This window comes from Triticum aestivum, chromosome 7B, assembly GCF_018294505.1.
Source record: "Triticum aestivum cultivar Chinese Spring chromosome 7B, IWGSC CS RefSeq v2.1, whole genome shotgun sequence".
Taxonomy (NCBI): Eukaryota; Viridiplantae; Streptophyta; class Magnoliopsida; order Poales; family Poaceae; genus Triticum; species Triticum aestivum.
In genome coordinates, this window is record NC_057813.1 from 669,023,232 (window position 1) to 669,046,154 (window position 22,923).

Sequence of the window (22,923 nt, forward strand, 5' to 3'; positions counted from 1 at the left end):
CATTCCGTGGAAGGTTGGTTTTCCGGACGCAGGGGGTTACAAAACCCACGAGAGGAGGAAGAAACTGGAGCAGGACCAACTGCAGGCGCTGCACGAAAGAGTAATGGGGCTAGAGGATCGAGAAGCAGCAGATCGCAGCAAACGACCTGACGAAGCTTCCCCCGAAGCTACCCCGCCATCTCAGCTGAGAAGCAGCGTGGCTTCCACCGAGCTGCTTCAGCCGGAGCATGTCTTGACGGCTCCTGCCAGCTATCCCGTGGATGGTATCACAGAGTCTCAAAATTTCCACATGATGGCGCGATGGATGACTTTCAAGGTCAAGGCGGCTGTTGGCCAAGTTTATCCTAGTGGACCCGGCACAACTTATCACTGCCAGTCGATTCCAAAAGGATATGCTAAGGTGATGGTGGATGAAATAACAGAGGGATTTGAGGACCTCGTGCTTGACCACCCTACCGGTGAAGGGGAGACTAGGCTGGGTTCTGCTCTGAAGACTCCATGCCTATGGAAGAAGGAGCTCATCAACCTTTTGAACTGGACGCCTCCGCCTCCTCCTCCTGCTCCGGCGAGTCAGGGCACTCCGCCTCCTCCACCGCCTCCTCCTCCGGCGAGTGACGATCAGGGCACGCGTGGCGGCACTCCGCCTCCTTCTCCGGCGCATGGCGGCACTCCGCCTCCTTCTCCGCCTGCGCCGGCGCTCCCGAGCAGCCAGCAGCATCCTCCTTCTCCGCCTCACCAGCAAGGGCGGAAGAGACCCGCCGCGCCCCGGCTGCTCCGGCGCGTCGTACTCCTTCTCCTCCGCCTCGTAAGCAAGCACGAAAGAAGACAGACGCCGCAGCCGCTCCGTCTGCTCCGGCGTCTAGCAGCACAACCAGAGGCGGGAGGCAATACAAATACGGTCCATCATCTCTCAAGCCTCTAGAGAAGTTACCGTACGAGAGGTCCGAGGAGGAAAACAATACGATTGTGCGGACCCACGTGAAGGAGTTCTTTGAAGGGGTGAAAGCAAAGAGACATCCACCTTCGGAGGAGAAGGTAGATCCGGTGAGCAAAGCGCACTCTCGACGCCCTAAGGAAACCACCAAAGTCTCCGCCGAGAACCAACTATGAGCGCATTACTGAACAAACATATCTCCAAGCCCAGCGGTCGGGAACTACTGTCAGTGCTAAAAGGTCAAAAGAACGAGCAAAGGGGAAAAAATTGCCCAGCTCGGCGAACAAGCACAGCAATCGTGCCCCCCGCTCAATGTGTCTAATGCTCCGGGGACGGTGGCCGGTTATGGCAATCTTGACGATTACCTGCCTGACGATGCACTTCCTGATTTCTTGGAGGTGGACGGACACAGATACGAGTACGGGAAGCCTCTCGTCAAAGATGAAAAATCTCTGACAACAATGATGCGAAGATTCCATAATTGGTACATGGAAACCTGCAGAGAGTCTGAGGGTAAGAATGCTTTGTATCTGCATATTAAAGAGGAGCACGATCTCGTTGCAAATGATCTGTTGACTGTTCCATTTGAGGAGTTCTTCGAGTTCTTCAATCAAAAGGCCCTCGATAAATTAATGGTCTTTTGCTACTGCCTGTAAGTACTATTTCTGTCATTAAGTCTCTATATATAGCTCGGCTCTTTCATTGCATGTATTTATAATTAATTATCCTCAATATATTATGCAGATTGAAGATCGTCGAGTGCAAAAAACAAGAAATTTATGATATTGGGTTCATTAACACAAATATCATAGATGTATTTCTGGTTGAAAAGAACGTCAAAGAGGCCGAGGACAACTTGCTACAATCGTTGATCAAAAATCAAAACAAAGATACCATACTCTTTCCTTACAACGGCCCGTGAGTGTTACTGTCGTGTGCATATTCGGTTTCCCCTATTACTCAAGCGAGCTTATAGTAATGTAATTGATGAGTTATGCATGCGTGCGCAGGTACCACTATATTCTTCTGGAGATTAATCTTGAGCGTGGACTAGTAACTGTCTTAGACTCGAGACGGAAAGATCCCAAATCCTATGCGGACATCACTGAAATGCTCAGCAAGTAAGTTCAATCGATCATTATCGCACCATATCGGCAACTTTTTGTTCATTTCCTGATATCTCAAGTAATAATAATAATTTTCTTTGTCTTGCAGGGTTTGGAAACAGTTCACCGCAGAAGCTCCGGGACTGCCAAAGGAGCTGACATATAAATGGCCGAAAGTAAGTACTACTGGCTAGCTAGTTGTGCGCATCTCCCATTGATTCTATAGCTATACTTTCATCAATGCCATTTATAATGCTTCATTATCAGTTTGATTGACCTCTATTTCTCGTAAAGTGCTTATGGAAGGAGGAAGGGAATGATTTCTGTGGATACTACGTGTGCGAGTTCATCCACACCGCGACTTTGAAAAACAAGCGGGGCTACTCTCAAAGACAATATGAAGTGCGTAAGAAATAATATTCACAATTTCATTTTATTACACCATCATTTCTGTTGAGTTTCATTCATATATATGTATTAATTAACCCCCTTCTTCAAATTAGACGTGGCAGATGCGGAATGAACTCCTAGAACCAGATCGCATGAAAGCAATTCAAGAGGAATTGGCGGGATTCTTTCTTGACCACGTCATCAATAAAGCCGGAGAATACCATGTGGAAATTGATTTCAAATGCTAGGGGTTTGTAATTAAGAGATCTTATACATATTGTACATGTATGTAGCCAGTAGCGTCGGATACATGATACGAAAACTTGTTGTTCGACCAATCTCTCGGAGAAGGAGAGGTCGATCGATCACTTCTCTCGGTATGCATGACGAATTTCTGTACTGAATGGTTCTCTCGATCACTTATGTATATATAGTATGTAGCGTCGACCAAGCACGGACATAAGAGAGGACACTTCTCTCTATTAATTAGCTAGCTAAAACAATATATGAAACACCTAAATTAACCCCCCAAAACCCCCAACCTCCCCTCCTTTCAAAAAAAACAAAAACCCCAGCCAATGGAATGCTGACGCGTGGATGCCTTTTGGTCCCGGTTGGAGCCACCAACTGGGACCAAAGGCCACCTGACTGGGCTCGGCGCACAGGGTCACGTGGAGGCACATTGGTCCCGGTTCTGGTTTGAAACAGGACTAATGGGTGGAGGTATTAGTAACGGCCCATTAGTCCCGGTTCATGAATCGGGACTAAAGGCCCTTACGAACCGGGACTATTAGGTGTTTTTCTACTAGTGATGGTAGGATGGAATATCTTGGTCTCAACACAAGTGTAGGTGGTTCCCTCTCAGAAAATGTAAGTTGGAAGTGTAGGTTCGTTCTGATGGCTCTCTCCACAAATGAAGAGGAGGTGGAGGGGTATATATAGCCTCCACACAAAATCTAACCATTACACACAACTTGCCAATCTCGGTGGGACTGAATTGAGAAACTCGGTCGGACCGATTCAGCAAATCTAGTGACCGTTAGGATTTTTGGTGGGACCGACATGCAACTCGGTAGGACCGATATGGTTAGGGTTAGGGCATAACGTAATCTCGGTGAGACCGATTACACAAACTTGGTGGGACCGATTTTGGTAATAAGCTAACCAGAGAGTTGGTCAGGTAAACTCGGTGGGACCGGTTCGCTCATTTCAGTGAGACTGAAATGTTATGGAAGGGAAACAGAGAGTTTACATTGCAATCTCGGTGGGACCGATCGCTCGTCTCAGTGGTACTGAAACGTTATGAAGGGAAACAGAGAGATTACAATCTCATCTCGGTGAGACCGAGATCCCTATTGGTGAGACCGATTTGCCTAGGGTTTGTGGCAGTAGCTATGACATCTGAACTCGGTGGCGCCGGATAGAAAGAATCGATGGGCCGAGTTTGACTTTCGGTTTAGGTCATATGTGGATGTGAGAAAGTAGTTGAGGGCTTTGGAGCATATCACTAAGCATTTTGAGCAAGAACCTCATTAAGCAACACCTCATCCCTCCTTGATAGTATTGGCTTTTCCTATAGACTCAATGTGATCTTGGATCACTAAAATATAAAATGTAGAGTCTTGAGCTTTGAGCTTGAGCCAATCCTTTTGTCCTTGGCATTTTGAGGGGTCCACTTTTCTCATCCATGCCATGCCATTCATTGAGCTTTCCTAAAATATTTATCTTGAAATAGCATTAGCTCAATGAGCTATATGTTGTTAGGAATTACCAAAACCACCTAGGGATAGTTGCACTTTCAATCTCCCCCTTTTTGGTAATTGATGACAACATATAGATCAAAGCTTCAACAAATGATAATAAGATTGAAAAGCATTGTCACTTTGAGAAGTATGTGAAAGGTAAGAGCTCCCCCTAAATTTGTGCATAGTTTAAGATTTGCTTTGGACTGCAAATGCACAATGAGTTAGGATCATGGGTTACTCTTCCATGTCACATACATCTTGGTGGAGCACTCAAAATGATAATAATTAAATGCATGCACTCATCACCAAGCAAAGTGAATGATCATATAGAGATAAAAGGATAATGTCATCCAACAAGCATTAAGGTAGCATCGTATATGATCAACCACATGATCAACTAGTCTGCTATTGTTATTGCCGGGCCTCCAGACCATACCAATTCACCGAGTTGACGTGCTATCACACAAAAGCATAGAGTATCTGAAACAAGCAAATAAAGTTCGACCACCAAAACAAGAGAGAATAAAAGGCAACGCTCTCTCGAAGCATATGATCTATACATTTTTCTCCCCCTTTGGCAACAAGTTACCAAAAAGTTCCTAGAAAATGCATAGTACTAGATCGACTCTCAGGCTTGGTCTTCAGCTGGTGGTGTAGAAATAATGCCAAGGACGAAGGTATCAGTTGATGAAGATGGAGCTGGTGGAGTAGGTGCTGGAGCTGGTGGCACTAAAGCTATAGCTGGTGCAGATGAAGTTGCTCTGGTGTATGGAACAGGCACTACAGCAGATCTTTGTCCTCTGGGCACTCTAGCAAAAGCATCAGTGGTAGTCTTGCCCTTCCTCTCCTGCATGTCATCCTGAAGTTGCTCAACAACTAACTATATCTCAGTAACCTTCACATCTAAATCATAGAACTTTTGCTCCATGATTCTCTCCAAACTCTCCTGGTTTTGAGTTAGGGTAGCCAATCCCTTATCAATCCTCAGAGTGGAGGCAATCAAGTAGCCAAGCTGACCTTGCTTGCTCTTCAGGAAATACTGAGATGCCTCATCAATGGTTGGCATCTTTGCAACCTTTTCAGTCCTTTCCTTCTCCTTCTTCTCTTGTGCTTGCACAGAAGATGGTTCGTTTTCATCCATAACCACTGTGTTGTCCTCAAAGTATGGGTAGATGGGCATGTGTTCCTTGTCCAAGAGGTATGTGCCAGTGCCCATCTTGGAGTTGACTAGCTCCTGGATCTGTGGGGCATACCAACAACTTCTCTTTTGGTCACCAATTGTCCTCTTGATAGTTTTCACTATGAGGCTCATGACCTTGAACTTTTGAGGCACATCAAATATGTGAAGCAGGTTGATTGCATGGCCTCTGATCATCTTGTGATCACCTGACTTAGGCAAAAGAGTGTTCCTGAGGATCCAGTTGATTGTTGGCAATCCTGACAGAAGGTAATGTACTGATCCAAACTTGTGTGTCTCAATAGCAGCATCTGGGATCTCTCTGTACATATGTGCCATGGAGTTGTGATCCTTCTTCTTCTTGGCATAGACATCCAAGTCATCCTCATTCTCCTTAGGTGCATTGATCAAATTTGCCCATTCTTCAACTGTTGATTGGTACCTAGTACCTTCAGACATCCAGATAATCCTTCCATCTGAATAGAAGTGAGTTGTGGAATAGAACAACATAATAAGCTCATCATTCCACTTTGTGAGCTTCTGCCCAACAAAGCTATCCACTCCACAAGCATTGAAACTATCATACACTTCTGGATAATGCTCTTCATTCTTCCTGATGTACTCCCAGTCCACCCATCTCATATCACAGACTATTGGCTTCTTGTCAAGCAACACTGTCTCATAGAAGTCATGTTGTTCCTTTGTATGGAACATGTAGTCCACAACAATTCTCCTCCTGACTGCATAGGGATTAGTCAATCTCCACTGTCTGAGTCCTGCATCCTTCCTCAGCTTCATATCCTCGGCTACAGGATGAGCACCATTGTGATCTGGAATTTTGGGCTTCAACTTCCTCAAAACATGTTCCTCATCATCTTCTTCTTCAAAAGCAGCTTCAGGCACTGGGGCCTTGTTCTTCTCTCCAGCAGGAATGTTCCTTGTATTCCTCTTGGGTGTAGCTTTGAGTTTTGGAGCAGCTGCCTTGGGAGCTTCTTTGGGCTTTGATGAAGCAGCCCCTGACCTGATAGCATCACCCATAAGCTTTTGAGCTTTAGGTGCTGGTGCAGCAACCTCTTCCTCTTCTTCTTCTTCCATCATGGAAGGCTTTGCAACAACCCTGGCCATGGTCTTCTTGACCCTTTCTTTCCTATTCTTCCCTTCTGCAGCAGCCCCTTTGGGTTCAGATTCCAAAGGTACTTGAGTGGAGGCTCTGGCTTTAGACATGGGAATTCTTCTTGCAGGTGCTTTGGTCTTCATACCAGGCTTAGTGGCAGCAACTGTGCCATACTCCTACTTCAGCACCTTCTTCTTGGACGTGGCCTCATCCTCAACAGCCACATAGTCTTCATCCTCAGACTCTGAGGTTCTCTTCTTTCTGGACCTAGTGGCTGCCTTAGGTAGGTTGCTGGGTGTGCTCCTGCTACCATCATAGCTGCTTGAGGGACTAGTGCCCTCGCTCAAGTGAACCTGCTCCTCAGACTTTTCTGACTGTCACTTTGATCAGACATGTTGAAAACACTGACAGCAGACCCTGTGAATAGATATAGATGAGGTAGAGTAGATGAGCATCACAAAATGCAGAGGCTTTTGCAAAAGAATGAGTCAAAAACTTAGTTTTAGTTTTCCATAGAAAGCATTTCGGATCTACCGATTTGTAAACTCGGTGATACCGAAGCAGCTTTTGGAACCTAAACTAGCGAACTCGGTCAAACCAAGTCATAGTTTGGTGGCATCGAGACTGCTAGGGTTTCACAAAGTCCTGAACTCGGTTACACTGATTTGCAATTCTCGGTCAGACCGAGAATCACATGTGCAATGGCCTTGGCCAAATTGGTGGAACCGATTTCTACCACTCGGTTGGTCCGAGATGGTTTCGGCGGGAACCTAACCCTAAATTTTAAATCCACAACTAAACTACGGAGTGTTTTCGCTGCATAATATGATCTCAATCGTGGCAAGATACATGGCAAAACAATGTGCTAGGAATCGGAGTGGGATTAGCACAAGGATCAAGTCCATACCCTAGTTCGGCGATGGACTTACTACGGCGGCAATGACGGAGACGATTCCCATTGACGGCGGCGGAGACCAGCGGCGGGAGGCAGCTAGCGATGAGGAGGACAATCCGAAGACCCAGGGAGGCAGAGCAGGCTGAGCGCGGGCAAAGGGATTCGGAGAAATTTCCAAATTTTGGCTGGGGGACATATATATCCTGACCCTGTCGGTGTGACCGAGTGGAACAACTCGGTGGCACCGAGATGCATAACTGCAAGCAGTTACTGCAACTCAATGTGACCGAAAAGTTCAAATCGGTTGCATCGAGATTGAAAACCTAGATCGACTTAGTGATCTCGGTGTGACCGAAATGGATTTCTCGGTCAGACCGAAACGCACAAAGAAGTTTTGGAAGTTTAAGTCTATGACGAATTGGGGACTCCGAGTGCTCCTCACACAGAGTGGTTCGAATCTAACTTGATCAAACTTTGTGATGTAGCATGAATAGAGTTTGAGACAAGAAAAGCATAGATAGCTAGATAAGGTTCTTAGGCATTCTTGTCCATCCACTTGGCAAAAGAAAAGAAATCAAATAATCAAAACAACAAGTGGATGTCCTTGAATGAGTAAAATATACAAACGACATGCTCACACAATAAGATGACAAATGAAATATGTGGCAAAGCATGCACAACCATTCTAGCATCTATCAAGCAATTGGCGATGACTAGGTCATCTATATATGAGTATATTGACTTAGGAGTCAAATGAGAACATTTGATCATAGGTCATACTCATCGTTTAAGCTCAAGTGGGGTTGCCACTTTTACATAATGCATTGTTGTGTTCACACCATTAGAGTTGCTTTAGCTCAATTCTAAGATTAAAGCTCCCCCTAGATGTGAGATCCCCCCTAAGAGGGATGAACTAACCTTGGGTTTTGTCGATGATGACTTCATGTAGGTGTTGAAGATGTGGATGCTCAATGTTGATGTAGATCATTTGGATCAATCCTTTGGAGTGAGTTGCACTTTCAATACCTACACTGGTTAGTCCCAAAAGGAACAAACAAGGATATCCATAGACATAGAGTGATGCATACACAAGATGATGTCCATGAAAGCATTAGGTTACCTTGTCCCTTGTCTTACCAACAAGAGGGTTTGTGACTCCTTGAACTAGTGCAAGATGTGGAAGTTGATTGCACTTGTCCTTGCCGAAATGATAAGAGTGAAGTATGTTGGTGGAGTCACCCTCAAGAACTCTCTAGTTCTTCTTCTTCAGGATCCACATCATCTTGATGGGAATCCTTGGAGTTGTAGTCGTACTTGATGAAGTAGAACCTGATGTAGTCTTGGGAACCCACTTGACCAAGGCCTTGGGAGCTTCTTGAAATGCATCAATCTCCTCTTGAAGCTCATCCTTGCCTCTTTGCTTGTGGTCTTGTGGTGGAAGATCATCTCGAGCTTGTGTCCCTTTGGAGGAAGTAGGATCATACTTCTCTTGTTGAGGAACAAACTTCGTCTTGGGGTATTGATCTTCTTCCCATTCAACTCCATTGGCATTGAACTTTTGTTCAAAACCAACACCTTGGTTCTTCCGGTGCCTTCCTTGCTTGCGTACAATTTCCTTGAATTACTTACTCCCGACAAGGCTCTTGTAAACACCTTTCTTTATAATTCCCTTCAATAAGCTATTTTCTTGCTCAAGTGTAACTTGGCTAAGAGAATCATTAGTGGAATCAAGAGAACTACTAGAAGCAACAACATTGGATTTAGCATGATTATTGTTACTACTAGAGGAAGAATCCTTCTTGTTCTTGTTACTAGACTTGACTTGAGGCATGTAAGTAGATAAGAGTAAATGCTTGGCAATGTAAGAAGAACTTTTCTTGCGAAGATCATCATTGATTGCCTTTAAGAACTCATGCTCTTGCTCAAGATTGAGCTTTTCAAAGCGTAACTTCTCATGAGTCCTTAAAAGTTCTCGATGATCTCCTAAGATAGTTTCATGAGCTAACTTAAGAGTGTTTAGTTCTTTAGTTAGAAGCTCAATCTTCTACTTATCATTATCATTCGTTTTATCTTGATTAGCATGATTAATTGACATTTCATCATAGTATTCATCACTAGAGTTGTCAATAAGTAAATCATCATCACCTAACAAGTCATCTTCATCACTATTGAAATCAACATACTCGGGGTGTGATACCTTTGGGCCTTTAGCCATGAAGCATCTTCCAAGTCCTTCATTTGGTGAATCAAATATATCATAGGAGTTGGTTTACACAAGTGCTAGACCGGCAACACCTTCATCTTGAGTATGTTCGGAGTCGGAGTGATAACTTCTCTCGGAGTGATGGTCGGGGTCGGAGCCTGATACCCATTCACCAACATGAGCTTGATGTCTTCGTTTTGTGTAGATCCTTGATGACTTGTTCTTCCTTTCTGAATCCTTGCTTCTCCGGGATGTTCTTCGTTCATAACGATCATCTCTACTCCTTCTCTCTCTTGGTGATGATTCTCATCTTCTACTTCTCCTCTTAGGTGATTCTTCTCTTCTTTTGTAGGGAGCCGTACACTCATTGGAATAGTGTCCGGGTCTTCCATAATTGTAGCAATTTCGCTCTCGACTAGAAGATCTTTTGTCATTGTAGGACCTTGACTTGGAACTTCTTTCCTTGCTTCTATTCTTGTAGAACTTGTTGAAGTTCTTCACCATTAGGCTCAATTTCTTCATTGAAGGTTTGTTTCTCACTTGATGATGTGGGAGCTTCACATAAGGCTTTGTAAGCACCACTTGACTTGTTGTGGAGCTCCTCCTTATCCTTGAGTGACATCTCATGAGCAACAATTCTTCCAATGACTTCCGTTGGCTTGAGATTCTTGTAAGTGGGCATCATTTGGATCAATGTGCACACGATATCATATTTCCAATGCTCTTAGGATCTTCCTGATGATGAATTTGTCGGTCATCTCTTCACTTTCCAAGCCGGCAATCTCATTTGTAAAGAGAGCAAGGCTAGAGTACATTTCAGCGACGCTTTCACCATCCTTCATCTTGAACTTGTCAAGTTGACTTTGAAGCACATCCAACTTGGATTCCTTGACGGAGTCGGTACCTTCGTGCATATCAATCAAAGTATCCCAAATTTCCTTTGCATTCTCAAGACAGCTAATTTTGTTGAATTCTTTGGGGCACAATCTGTTGAATAGGATATCACAAGCTTGAGCGTTGTATTGCAGCATCTTCAACTCATCCGCGCTAGCTTCACGGTTCGGTTCTCTCCCATCAAAGAATTCACCTTGCAAGCCAATACGCACAATAGCTCAAACGGCGGGGTTATGTCCAAGAATATGCATTTTCATCTTATGCTTCCAACTAGCAAAATTAGTACCATCAAAGTAAGGACCTCTACGGTGGTAGTTTCCCTCGCTAGACGCCATACTCTCAAAGGTTGTGAAACCAAGGCTATGATTACCAAAAGCTATGGAAATCAAAGTAAATGGAGACCAAAGCTCTGATACCACTTGTAGGATCGAAAGTATGTCTAGAGGGGGGTGATTAGACTACTTGACCAAATTAAAACTTATCCTTTCCCCAAATTTAGTCTTTGGCAGATTTTAGCAAACTTAGCACAAGTCAAGCAATCTTAACACAATTCAAGCAAGCATGCAAAGAGTATATGAGCAACGGAAAGTAAAGCATGCAACTTGCAAGAATGTAAAGGGAGGGGTTTGGAGAGTTCAAACGCAATTGGAGACACAGATGTTTTTGTCGTGGTTCCGATAGGTGGTGCTATCGTACATCCACGTTGATGGAGACTTCAACCCACGAAGGGTAACGGTTGCGCGAGTCCACGGAGGCTCCACCCAAGAAGGGTCCACGAAGAATCAACCTTGTCTATCACACCATGGCCGTCTCCCACGAAGGACTTGCCTCACTAGTGGTAGATCTTCACGAAGTAGGCGATCTCCTTTCCCTTACAAACTCCTTGGTTCAACTCCACAATCTTGTCGGAGGCTCCCAAGTGACCCCTAGCCGATCTAGGAGACACCACTCTCCAAGAAGTAACAAATGGTGTGTTGATGATGAACTCCTTGCTCTTGTGCTTCAAATGATAGTCTCCCCAACACTCAAATCTCTCTCAAAAGATTTGGATTTGGTGGAAAGAAGATTTGAGTGAAAAGCAACTTGGGGAAGCCTATAGATCAAGATTCATATGGTAGGAATGGAATATCTTGGTCTCAACACAAGTGTAGGTGGTTCTCTCTCAGAAAATGTAAGTTGGAAGTGTAGGTTCGTTCTGATGGCTCTCTCCACGAATGAAGAGGAGGTGGAGGGGTATATATAGCCTCCACACAAAATCTAACCATTACACACAACTTGCCAATCTCGGTGGGACTGAATTGAGAAACTCGGTCGGACCGATTCAGCAAATCTAGTGACCGCTAGGATTTTCGGTGGGACCGGCATGCAACTCGGTAGGACCGATATGGTTAGGTTTAGGGCATAACATAATCTCGGTGAGACCGATTACCCAAACTCGGTGGGACCGATTTTGGTAATAAGCTAACCAGAGAGTTGGTTAGGTAAACTCGATGGGACCGGTTCGCTCATTTCGGTGAGACCAAAATGTTACGAAAGGGAAATAGAGAGTTTACATTGCAATCTCGGTGGGACCGATTGCTCATCTCGATGGTACCAAAATGTTACGAAGGGAAACAGAGAGATTACAATCCCATCTCGGTGAGACCGAGATCCCTATCGGTGAGACCGATTTGCCTAGGGTCTGTGGCAGTGGCTATGACATCTGAACTCGGTGGCGCCGGATAGAAAGAATCGGTGGGGCCGAGTTTGACTTTTGGTTTAGGTCATATGTGGATGTGAGAAAGTAGTTGAGGGCTTTGGAGCATATCACTAAGCATTTTGAGCAAGAACCTCATTAAGCAACATCTCATCCCTCCTTGATAGTATTGGCTTTTCCTATAGACTCAATGTGATCTTGGATCACTAAAATATAAAATGTAGAGTCTTGAGCTTTGAGCTTGAGCCAATCCTTTTGTCCTTCGCATTTTGAGGGGTCCACTTTTCTCATCCATGTCATGCCATTCATTGAGCTTTCTTGAAATATTTATCTTGAAATAGCATTAGCTCAATGAGCTATATGTTGTTAGGAATTACCAAAACCACCTAGGGATAGTTGCACTTTCACATACCAAATTATCAAAGTAGCGAACACAAATCAAATAAACATGATGAAAGTAACTAGATGAATTCCCATGTGTCCTCAAGAACGCTTTACTTATTGGAAGAGAAAGTTCCGGCATGTCTTTTACTATAAAAAGGATTGGGCTACCTTGCTGCACCTCATCCTGATTTGTGTCGTATCTATCTTCCTATCGTACTCTGCTTCTATTATTCTTCTTTTTATTATTTACTATGTCTCTTAATATTATTTCAGATGGCACAACAGTCTTGATTCTACATCTCATTTGATTCACTTGACGTTCTGTCCGATGTTCCACTTTCCCCTTATATTCCTCAATTTCACTCTATGCCTTCACCACAATCATCTCAATCAGTGCATACACATGCTTCAAATGATTCCACTATACGTAATCAGCACTTGTCGTCTCCTGTGCCAATAGATGAACAAAATGATGTCGATTTGATGTAACGTGCACCGACAACTCATGTGTAAATCCTTTACCTTCCTAGAAAGATATTGTCTTTGGTTTACATATCTTGGCCTCTATATTGCTAATTTCAAAATTCTTTACACAGTCACGTGATAAGTTTGCTCCTCATGTTAAGATAGCAAACAATTGTCGGTTTTGTGCTCTTTAAAAATCATTATACGCATACTCAACACGGACAACATAAACTATTATGTGCCCATCTATTGGAACATGCTTCAATACTACCACCGAGGCTTATGAACTCTACAATTTATACGGCTGGAAAATGGGCTTCGGCATCTGGTATGGACAGAGTTGGAAGAATTCTAAGAAAATTCATGCAATGCAAGAATTCAACTGCCTACGTGGACTATGTCTAAACTCATTACTTACATATTTCCAGTGTCTCATTGAGGGCATGCCTCATTGGAAAAATAGCAAAACCATAAGGACTGAATGCCCTTCTATCATTTGATTGACCCCTCACAATGACAATCTATGGTACATCAATGAATTCAGGTATGATCATAACCATCCGTTATCAAGAAGTGGTTCTGAGAAGATGCACTGGAAATCCCATCGTCATGTTGATACATACCTTCAACAACTAATAACCAATATGAGAGCAAACAATGTTCGCATATCGAAGGTGTACATGTTTCTTGGTACTTTCTTTGGGATGATGGAAAACATTCCTTTCAGTAAATGCATACTAAAAACTTTAAGTGGTCACATCAATAAAGAGCTTGCTCATGATAATGTCAAAAAACACATTTGATGTTTTCAATGATATATGTTTTCAAGATCCCGATGTCACCTACCGGGTTCAGGCTAACTCACAAAGCAGAATTGATACTTTACTCCGGATAAATGGTCGTAGTCAATCGGAATATAAATACTTTGGAGATATTATTACTTTTAATACAACTTAGTGAATAAATATTTATGACTTGCCTTTCGGTCTATTTGTTGGTGTCAACAACCATTCTCAAAGTATCATACTTGGACGTGTTTTTAAGTGACATGAAGCAACACAAAATTTCCATTGGGTTTTCTCCGAGATCCTAGAACTCATGGGTGGGAAGCATCCTATTACCATACTGACAGGTTGATTTCAGTTTGCTACAATTGTGTCCTTCTATGCATTTTACAATCTTTTTACACATCTAATACATCATCACTTCATTATGTAGATCAATGTTTAGCCATGGAGATAGCTATTGGATTGGTGATGCCAAATACAACACATAGGTGGTGCAAGTGACATGTTATTCAAACAGCTAAAGAATCTTTTGGATCATATTACTTGCTAAAAAATGACTTCCGTGCCGACTTCCAGAAATTGGTCAATCATATGCTCACCATGGATAAATTTGAGTTAGGTTAGAAAATGGTTACTGAAAAATACAAGTTAGAGAGATCACCTTCCTTGTACAGTGATTTGATGTTAGACATAACACATAAGTGGGTTGAACCCTATTTTGTTGGAATTTTCTGTGCATAGCAGACAATCACACAACATATCGAAAGTGCAAACCATTTACTGAAAACTTATATACCCGTTGTAACTTGCAATTCGACAGAGCGTCCGAAGATAGTTACGAAGAGAAAAGAACAAGCCTTGTAAGATTTTATTCATTACTTATATATGTTTTTATGTTTTAGGTTTTACGCTAAATTGATTATTTGTAACTTTGCTTACTTTTTTTGCAGAGTGGTGTTGTGTTAAAAACTAATAACCCACTTGAGATACATGCTAGCAAAATATATACACGCAAAATGTTAGAGATGTTTCAAAATTACATATATAAATCTAGAGATTATCAAGTTCAGGTTATTACTCCTTGACAAACAGTACAAGACAATTCATAGGGAACTTGTGCAACGAGAGGAGTGGTGCCGCCCTCCTTACACAGTGTCAACTGCTAATGATTTTCCAAAATTTCACTTGTGAATGTGGCCAGCATGAACATATGGGTCTTCTTTGCGCTCATATACTAAAGGTCTGTTCTATTGAATGTCTATGTGCATATGTTTAGTCCCTAAGTTCTAAAATTCTGATTTATATCTATAATCTGCTACCAGGTCATGATTTCTTTGGATATTTCCGACATACCTGAAAACCATATAATGGAAAGATGGACAGTCAATGCTCGTGACATTCTACCTGGTGATCTAGTAATATACCAAAAGGATTATGCTTTGCCTGCGCATAATACATTCCTGGTGGGAAACGTAGTAGAAAAAATCGCCGTACGTCACCCAGGAACAATATGAAGATGCATAAACAGTTTGGATCACAATCGTTACCGAGTCCGAGTAGCAGCGGAGGTAGACGAATCGGTGTAGATTGTCCTCGCTGGAGCGGCTTAAAGAGCCGGGTTTGGCCCCTCGGGCGGTTCGCCGGAGCGGCGGCGCCCTACGATCTGATGGGTTTCCTCGGGTCCCGCCCGTCAGTCCGACGTGGCAGACGTGCCTGGGTGTCCCATATCCATCCTACATCTGTGCCGAGTAGGAGGGGTGCCAGACAATCTAGTCGTTTAGGCTAGGTTTGAGGGTTCCAGTTGGCCGGTTGGGTCTGATTTTATGATTGGCCCGTCAGGACCTATTGAAGAGGTTTGAGGAATACGATTATTTCGTTGATTTGCTCCGGTATGATTTCTGATCATGTGAAGCCAGGAACATGCTGTGCTCTTCCTCAGCTCGAGCTGAGCAAGCATGGGCGTGATCCACATCGCGTGGAACTACTATCACTATATCGATGGAACTATATCTGTGGAAGGAAGGTAGATGCAGCAGATGGACGGAAAACAATCTCACCCAAAATTCTCGCCACGAAGAGAGTTTGATCTCCCCGCCCAAGTTTTTGGCCACGTCAGCGATCCGTGCCGAAGCTCATCTGCGCCGTCCATCATAAACAGCAGCGAGCGGCTGATATCCATCGACCGATCACCCGACGTCACCGATCCGGGGCACCCACCCCTTCTCCAATCAGAGCGCACCTCCTCCTCTGCATAAATAAAGCTGCCGCACCATCCCCATCTCATCACCAACCACCAATCCATTCCCCACCAGCACCTTCCGGCGAACCACCGCACCTCTCCCCGGCGAAGCAGCAGCGTCCGATGGCCCCCAAGGCGGAGAAGAAGCCGGCTGCCGCGGAGAAGACTCCGGCGGCCGAGAAGACCACCGCGGGCAAGAAGCCCAAGGCCGAGAAGCGGCCGCCCAAGTCCAAGGAGGGCGGCGCCGACAAGAAGAAGAAGAAGGCCAAGAAGAGCGTGGAGACTTACAAGATCTACATCTTCAAGGTGCTGAAGCAGGTGCACCCGGACATCGGCATCTCCTCCAAGGCCATGTCCATCATGAACTCCTTCATCAACGACATCTTCGAGAAGCTCGCCGGCGAGTCCGCCAAGCTCGCCCGCTACAACAAGAAGCCCACCATCACGTCCCGGGAGATCCAGACCTCCGTCCGCCTCGTCCTCCCCGGCGAGCTCGCCAAACACGCTGTCTCTGAGGGCACCAAGGCCGTCACCAAGTTCACCTCCTCTTAGATAGCATGTTCTCTGTCGTCCTGGTGGATCGATGTTTCTCTGTAATGGTCATCTGTTCGGACCATGTTGGTCTTGTAATTTGTGCTGGTTGTGTTGGAAGACATTGTTTCATTATCTCGTGAAATAGTAATGGTCTTCTTTGATCTGTCTCATGGCTCTCTACAATGTTCAGTTCTTACCATGTTTCCTTCCGTTTCACTTGACATAGTTCTCATGCTGTAAATTCTGTTTGTGTGAGTTTATCTTTGTTTGGTCTCTTATGCAACTTCCGTTCTGATTTGTGAGTATGGTCGTCTGTAAAAATTGTGCAGACAACGACACTGAGCTTGCAGAGATTTCTTTGTTCCATTTCTTAATTTCGGTGTTCAGCTATCGCTTTACGAGGCTGGTGGCCAAGGGGAGGGTGCGTGCCGCGTCAGGAGCCGTGGCCGTGGTGGGAGAGTACATGTTCATGGTGATGGCGCCGGGGGCCGGGGCCGTAGCGGCTGTGGCTAGAGGCGGCGTCAGCACCCCGTTCCAGTTAACTGACGAAAGTGTTGATTTCTTCAGACATAGACTCAGTTTCAGTCAGCGGATAGACACAGCCAGGATCGTCAAAAACGTTTCGGTCTGCTGGCTGATACTGTTCGACGGCAAAAACACACGGTTTTCAGCACTTCAGTGTCAAGTTGTTCTGGATTCAAGACCCACCACATGTCACATGTTCCAAGCTGCAGCCACCATCGCCGCATCCATGACCGACGGCGAAGAAACACAGCAACTACGTTGCTTCAGACCACGATCACAGAGGGTTGCTTCCATTTTTACTGTCAACCCACGAGCACTGCCGCCAGTCCACGGATGTCCTTACGCTGTTGGATTTCTCCTCGTGTTCCATTGCAATTCTGTTTTGACCCTTTTGACATAGTTTAGCAGGATCTGTCTCTATGTGGGAACAAAAAATTCGGATCTGACACTTTTACTGCTGCCACTCGATTTGGCGGCAGGGTTTAACACACTACCGCCGCGGGCCATGGTGGTAGGATTTGGGTCAACTTAAACGGTGCCGTCTGCCCTGGCTGACGTCGATGAGTGGCTACCACCGCACCCCATGGCGGTAGGGTGGCGGTCAGGCATTTCGACCCTTGGAGTTGCGGGCGGGACCCACCCACCCATCAGCCCGTTCTTCCTCATCTCATCCTCGCGAATAGAGGCGAGACGCGCCTCTCTCCTCCTCCCGACCCCACTCAATCTCCCTCTTCCCTCGACCATTTTTGCGGATCTTTGGAGCGAATCGAAGAGGCTGGTAAGCTCATCTAGTCACTTTTCGCAGTAACTGTTATGTTATGATCCAAATTCAAGTATAAAAATAAAGGTTAACTTCAGACGAGCGAGCGAAGGGAGGCGCGTCGATCAATATTGACCTAGGTCACCTGTGTTATATATATATATATATACGTTGTAAGCTGCTGCACTAGATGAGTTGATCAGTTGTAAATCCCCAGCGTCTGCAACCTGCCTCGATATAGTGAAGATCTGCTGGCTGATGCCTGTGGTTTCCCCCTTCATGTTGGATGGGTTTTCCACGTTAAATCTCGTGTCTCCTGCTTGTTTTTGTTATTTGTCGTGTTGATTTGCCTGTCGTATCTTTAACAAGTGGTAACGGAACCTTGTTCCTGTCTACAGTTTCGACGACATGGCATCGATGAAGTTCGATATTCCGCTGATGGACTACGACAAGAGGTTTTCCTTGTGGCAAGTGAAGACGCGGGCTGTGCTGGCGTATCCGATCTGGACGAGGCGCTAGATGGCTTCGACGAAAAAAGCACAGAATGCATGGACGGATGATGAGAAGCGCAGTGATCATAAGGCGATGGCTTTAATTCGTCTTCATCTATCTAACAATATTTTGCAAGAAGTGCTAGAGGAGAAAACTGTAGCAGCCCTTTGGCTCAAACTGGAGTCGATCTGCATGTCAAAGGATATGACCAGCAAGATGCACATGAAGATGAAGTTGTTCACGCACAACTTGCAAGAAGGTGGTTCGGTGCTAAACCACTTGCTGATGTTCAAGGAGATCGTTTCTGCTTTACAGTTTAGGGACGCAAACTATGATGATGAAGATTTATATCTTCTGCTTTTATGCTCTCTGCATAGTTCCTTTTCAAATTTCCGAGATACCATATTATATAGCCGCGATGAACTAACAATTGCCGAAGTATATGAGGCCCTTCAACACTAATAAAAGATGAAAGAAATGTTGCAATATGGGGACTCGTCTTCCAAGGTGAAGCTTTGCACGTATGAAGCAGGTCCGAGCAGAAAAAGTACTACAACAAGAGAGATAAAAGCAAGAAAAACAAAGGTCATTCAAAGTCCTGGTTATGATGGGTGGTCGTGGCCGAGGGATGCACGAAGGGATTGCGCGTTTCTCTCGTACACGTACGCGCGTGGGTGCGAGGCGTTGGGCTCTAACTGAACACGAGTGAGGTGTTTGCCTATTGAACCCAAGCGATTGCACTGGCTACGCGTTACTGACCCCGAGCGATCGATCCATCCCTGGCTATTAACTGAACTCCATCGAGCGATTCCTTCTCTACTGCTGCTAACTGAAGCCGATCGAACCTGCTGCCTCTTGACGAACAGTGAGTGTTGTTGGGGGTTAGATGAATAGTTCCTGGTGGGGGTTGGATGAACAGGACCCCGTGGTAGTAGAGGCCGTTGCCGCTGGATGAACAGGACACCGATCGAGCCGGTTGGGGGTGGATGAACAGGACTAGGGACCCCGTCGAGGGCTGGTCGAACAGTAGTCGGTAGAGGGCTGGATGAACAGTAGTCAGTGGAGAGGTGGTTGAACAGTAGCCGGTGGAGGCTGAATGAATAGGAGCCCGTGGATGAACACTAGCTGATGGAGGCAGGAGGGAGACACTGTGGATGAACAGTCATAGGTGGAGGCTGGAGGAGGTCGGCGGTGGATGAACAGTAGCCCGTGGAGGCTGGAGCGAGGCAATAGACGATGGATGAATAGTAGCCAGTGGAGTCCCGTTTTGTGGTATGCCACACCCCTCCCAATGAACAGGACCCCCGTTTCGACCGTAGAAGGTCGAAGAGAAGTCCGTTTCCTCCATTTTGTGGTATGCCACACCCCTCCCGATCAACAGGACCCCGTTTCGACCATAGAAGGGCGAAGAGAAGTCTGTTTCCTCTGTTTTGCGGTACGCCAGACCCCTCCCGGTGCACAGGATCCTGTTTCGACCATAGGCGGTCGAATAGAAGGCCGTTTCCTCCGTTCTGCGGTACGCCAGGCCTCGTTTCGGCTGTTTCATCAAAGCCGGTTGGCTCTCGATGAACACGACACATTCCGTTGCCTCCCGATGAACACGACGATGGGTTTCTCCGTTCTGACCCAGCCGGTTGGCTGCCGATGAACAGGACGCCATCGCTACTCTTTGCTGCCTATCCATGTACATAAGCCCTGGCCGTACGTATGTGCGAGTAGGTGTTCGAGACCCCGCCCGTATGTACGTACGTGGCCGTATTTACTTTCTTGCACTCTGGTTGTACGTACGTGTATACGATATTGACGGGACTGCGTGGCATGCTACGTCCGCGCGTCTACTACGACACGTGCCCTTCATTACTCGGCCACGGTTCATCGCTGCAGCCTGCATCCAGACCGATCGACCAGTATGTACGTACACGTTCGCGATCAGAATGGCAACGCTACATATACTTCGACCAGGTGGGTCCCGACTGTCAGGGAGGATAAGGAGGCACTTCCTTGCGTGCAAAGTTATTGCTGGTGGGTCCCAGATGTTAGGGGGAGAATCATTTTTTTGCCCGTAGTATGGACACACTTCCTTGCATGCGAAGATGTAGCTGGTGGGTCCCAGCAGTCAGGGGGAATGTTTTTTCACGAAATACGGTGGCCCATCTGGTGGGTCCCTGCTATCAGGTGGAGAAATAATTATTTTACGCGTAATAAGGTTGCACTTCCTTGCTGTGATGGACCCAGCTGCCAGACTCTCCAAGTATAGTACTCTTTCGATGGAAGTCGTTCCTTGACCACATTGACCATGCTGCGCCGAGAGCACCAAGGCGGTGGACGGCGGTGAGGCCTAGGAAGGGGACGACACGGAGCCGGGGAAGACACGGCAGTGGATGCCCACGCGGAGAGGAGTATAAGGGTTGACTAGTTCGGCTGTAGTGTGAGGTTGTCGTCGCCGCAGAATAACAGGGGTTGTGGGTGAGTAGAGGGATGGCCTGGCCAGAGGTTGGAGTAGAGTGGGGCGATGAGGCCTACGCGGCAGTAGATCCGGCCATTGGAGACAGGAGCAGGCAACACGACCAGTGCTGGTTCGGGCGGCTGGAGCAAGAAGACCAGAGGTTGAAGAAGCACTACGTCCGTTGGATGGACATCATAAGGTCACTGGAGCTAGAATCTTTTAATTAACTAAGTTGACAAAGCCCTCCGCCCATGTCAAATTAGTAGGCCCACAAGTCAGCCTCCCACCATGATGGGTCCCAGCTAGCAGGGGGAGTATTCATTTTTTTGTATGTTGACCATGCTGCGCCGAGTGCATCCAAGGTGGTGGACGACGACGAGGCCTCAGACAGCAACGAGCCGGAGATGGGAAGATGCGGGAGTGGAGTCACAGGCAGAGAGGTGTACGAGGGTTAACTAGTTCTGGTGCAGCATGGTTCGGCAATCGGTGGAGATGAACATGAGGTGTGGAGGGGTGGAGGGATGACCTGGCTGGTGGTGGGGTAGCGCTTCACAGCGAAGCATGCTAAGTAGAGCTGCTAGCAGGAGGAGGCGGGAGCAGGTGGTCCCAACGATGTTGGAGGAAGAAGACGAGAGATTGAAGATGGATGCCGGTCATTGGATGTAAATCCAACGGCTATCGATGTCAGAATCATTTGTTGACTTAGTTGACAATGACTTGCGTTGGCTTCGACCTATTGGCCCACATTTTAGCCTCCAAAAATGTGGCACATATTCAACCCATTTTTTCAGAATTTACAGTCCATTTGATCGTTTTTTAGAATTACAATCCATTTGTTGTGCTGGGTGAACAAATAACCTATTGGCCCACATATTCTACAAAGAACTACTCACGCATCATCACAGAGGCACCAATGGAAGTGGTGAACCCCTCCGTGATGGTGTCTAGATTGGATCTGGTGGTTCTGGACTCTGCGACGGTTGGAATTAATTTTCGTCGACTCCCCTAGGGTTTCTGGAATATTGGGGTATTTATAGAGCAAAGAGGTGGTTCATGGGGCACCCGAGGTGGGCACAACCCACCAGGGCGCGCCTGGGCCTCCTGGCGTGCCCTAGTCGGTGCTGCTGCCCTCGAGGCACCCCCGATGTGTTTCCTTGGCCCACTGGATGTCTTTTGGCCCAAAAAAAATCCTCGCGAAGTTTTGCTGCATTTGGACTCCGTTTGATATTGATTTCCTGCAATGTAAAAAAACATGCAGAAAATAGGAACTGACACTGGGCACTATGTCAATAGGTTAGTACCAAAAAATAATATAAAATGACTATAAAATGATTGTAAAACATCCAAGAATGATAATATAATAGCATGGAACAATAACAAATTTTAGATACGTTGGAGACGTATCAGCATCCCCAAGCTTAATTCCTGCTCGTCCTCGAGTAGGTAAATGATAAAAACAGAATATGAACTTTTATATGATTCAAAGCTTAATTCCTGCCTAACATGTTCATCATATTTCTTTTCTTTATAGCATGGACATATGAACTTTTATATGATTCAAAGCAATAATCTAGTTTTGACATGAAGACTCTAATACTCAAGCATACCAACAAGCAAGCATGTCTTTCAAAATATCAACACTAAAGCAAGTTATCCCTAGCCCATTATGCTCAATCATTGATCCATTCATGAAACACACTCGAATATTAGCTACACCCAATGCTCAAATACGATCATAGTGCCCCTTACTTGGTGCTTTATAAGAGAAGATGTGGAATCAAATTCAATTTTTTTGCATAAGTAAAAGAAAGGCCCTTCACGGAGGGAAGTAGGGATTTGTAGAGGTGCCAGAGCTCAAAGCTTAAATTGAGGGATAAAAATATTTTTGAGAGGCATACTTTTCCCACCAACAAACATGACTTAGAGATATCCAACATTTTCCATGCTAGATACATCATAGGCGGTTACCAAACATAAAATAAAGTTTATTCCTTTTTCCACCATTACTTTCACTTTCCATGGCTAACCGTATCCATAGGTGCCCTCCATACCAACACTTTCCAAGGAATTTATTATTTGACAACATAAAGTAAATTCATTATTCATTTTGGGACTGGGCATCCCTAATACCTTTGC

At 45.4% G+C, this 22,923-nt stretch overlaps 1 protein-coding gene across 1 annotated transcript; it reads left to right on the forward strand.

Moving 5' to 3' along the window:
• The first annotated feature begins 16,067 nt into the window (after positions 1-16,067).
• Positions 16,068-16,727, forward strand: LOC123160916 (histone H2B.3-like). The gene has a single exon (XM_044578762.1). The coding sequence runs from the start codon at positions 16,154-16,156 to the stop codon at positions 16,580-16,582; it is 429 nt and encodes a 142-aa protein (XP_044434697.1). The 5' UTR covers positions 16,068-16,153; the 3' UTR covers positions 16,583-16,727.
• Positions 16,728-22,923: the final 6,196 nt, after the last annotated feature.

Excerpts from the sequence above, each read along its gene's own strand:
- LOC123160916 (XM_044578762.1), top strand. The coding sequence starts at position 16,154 with ATGGCCCCCAAGGCGGAGAAGAAGCCGGCTGCCGCGGAGAAGACTCCG.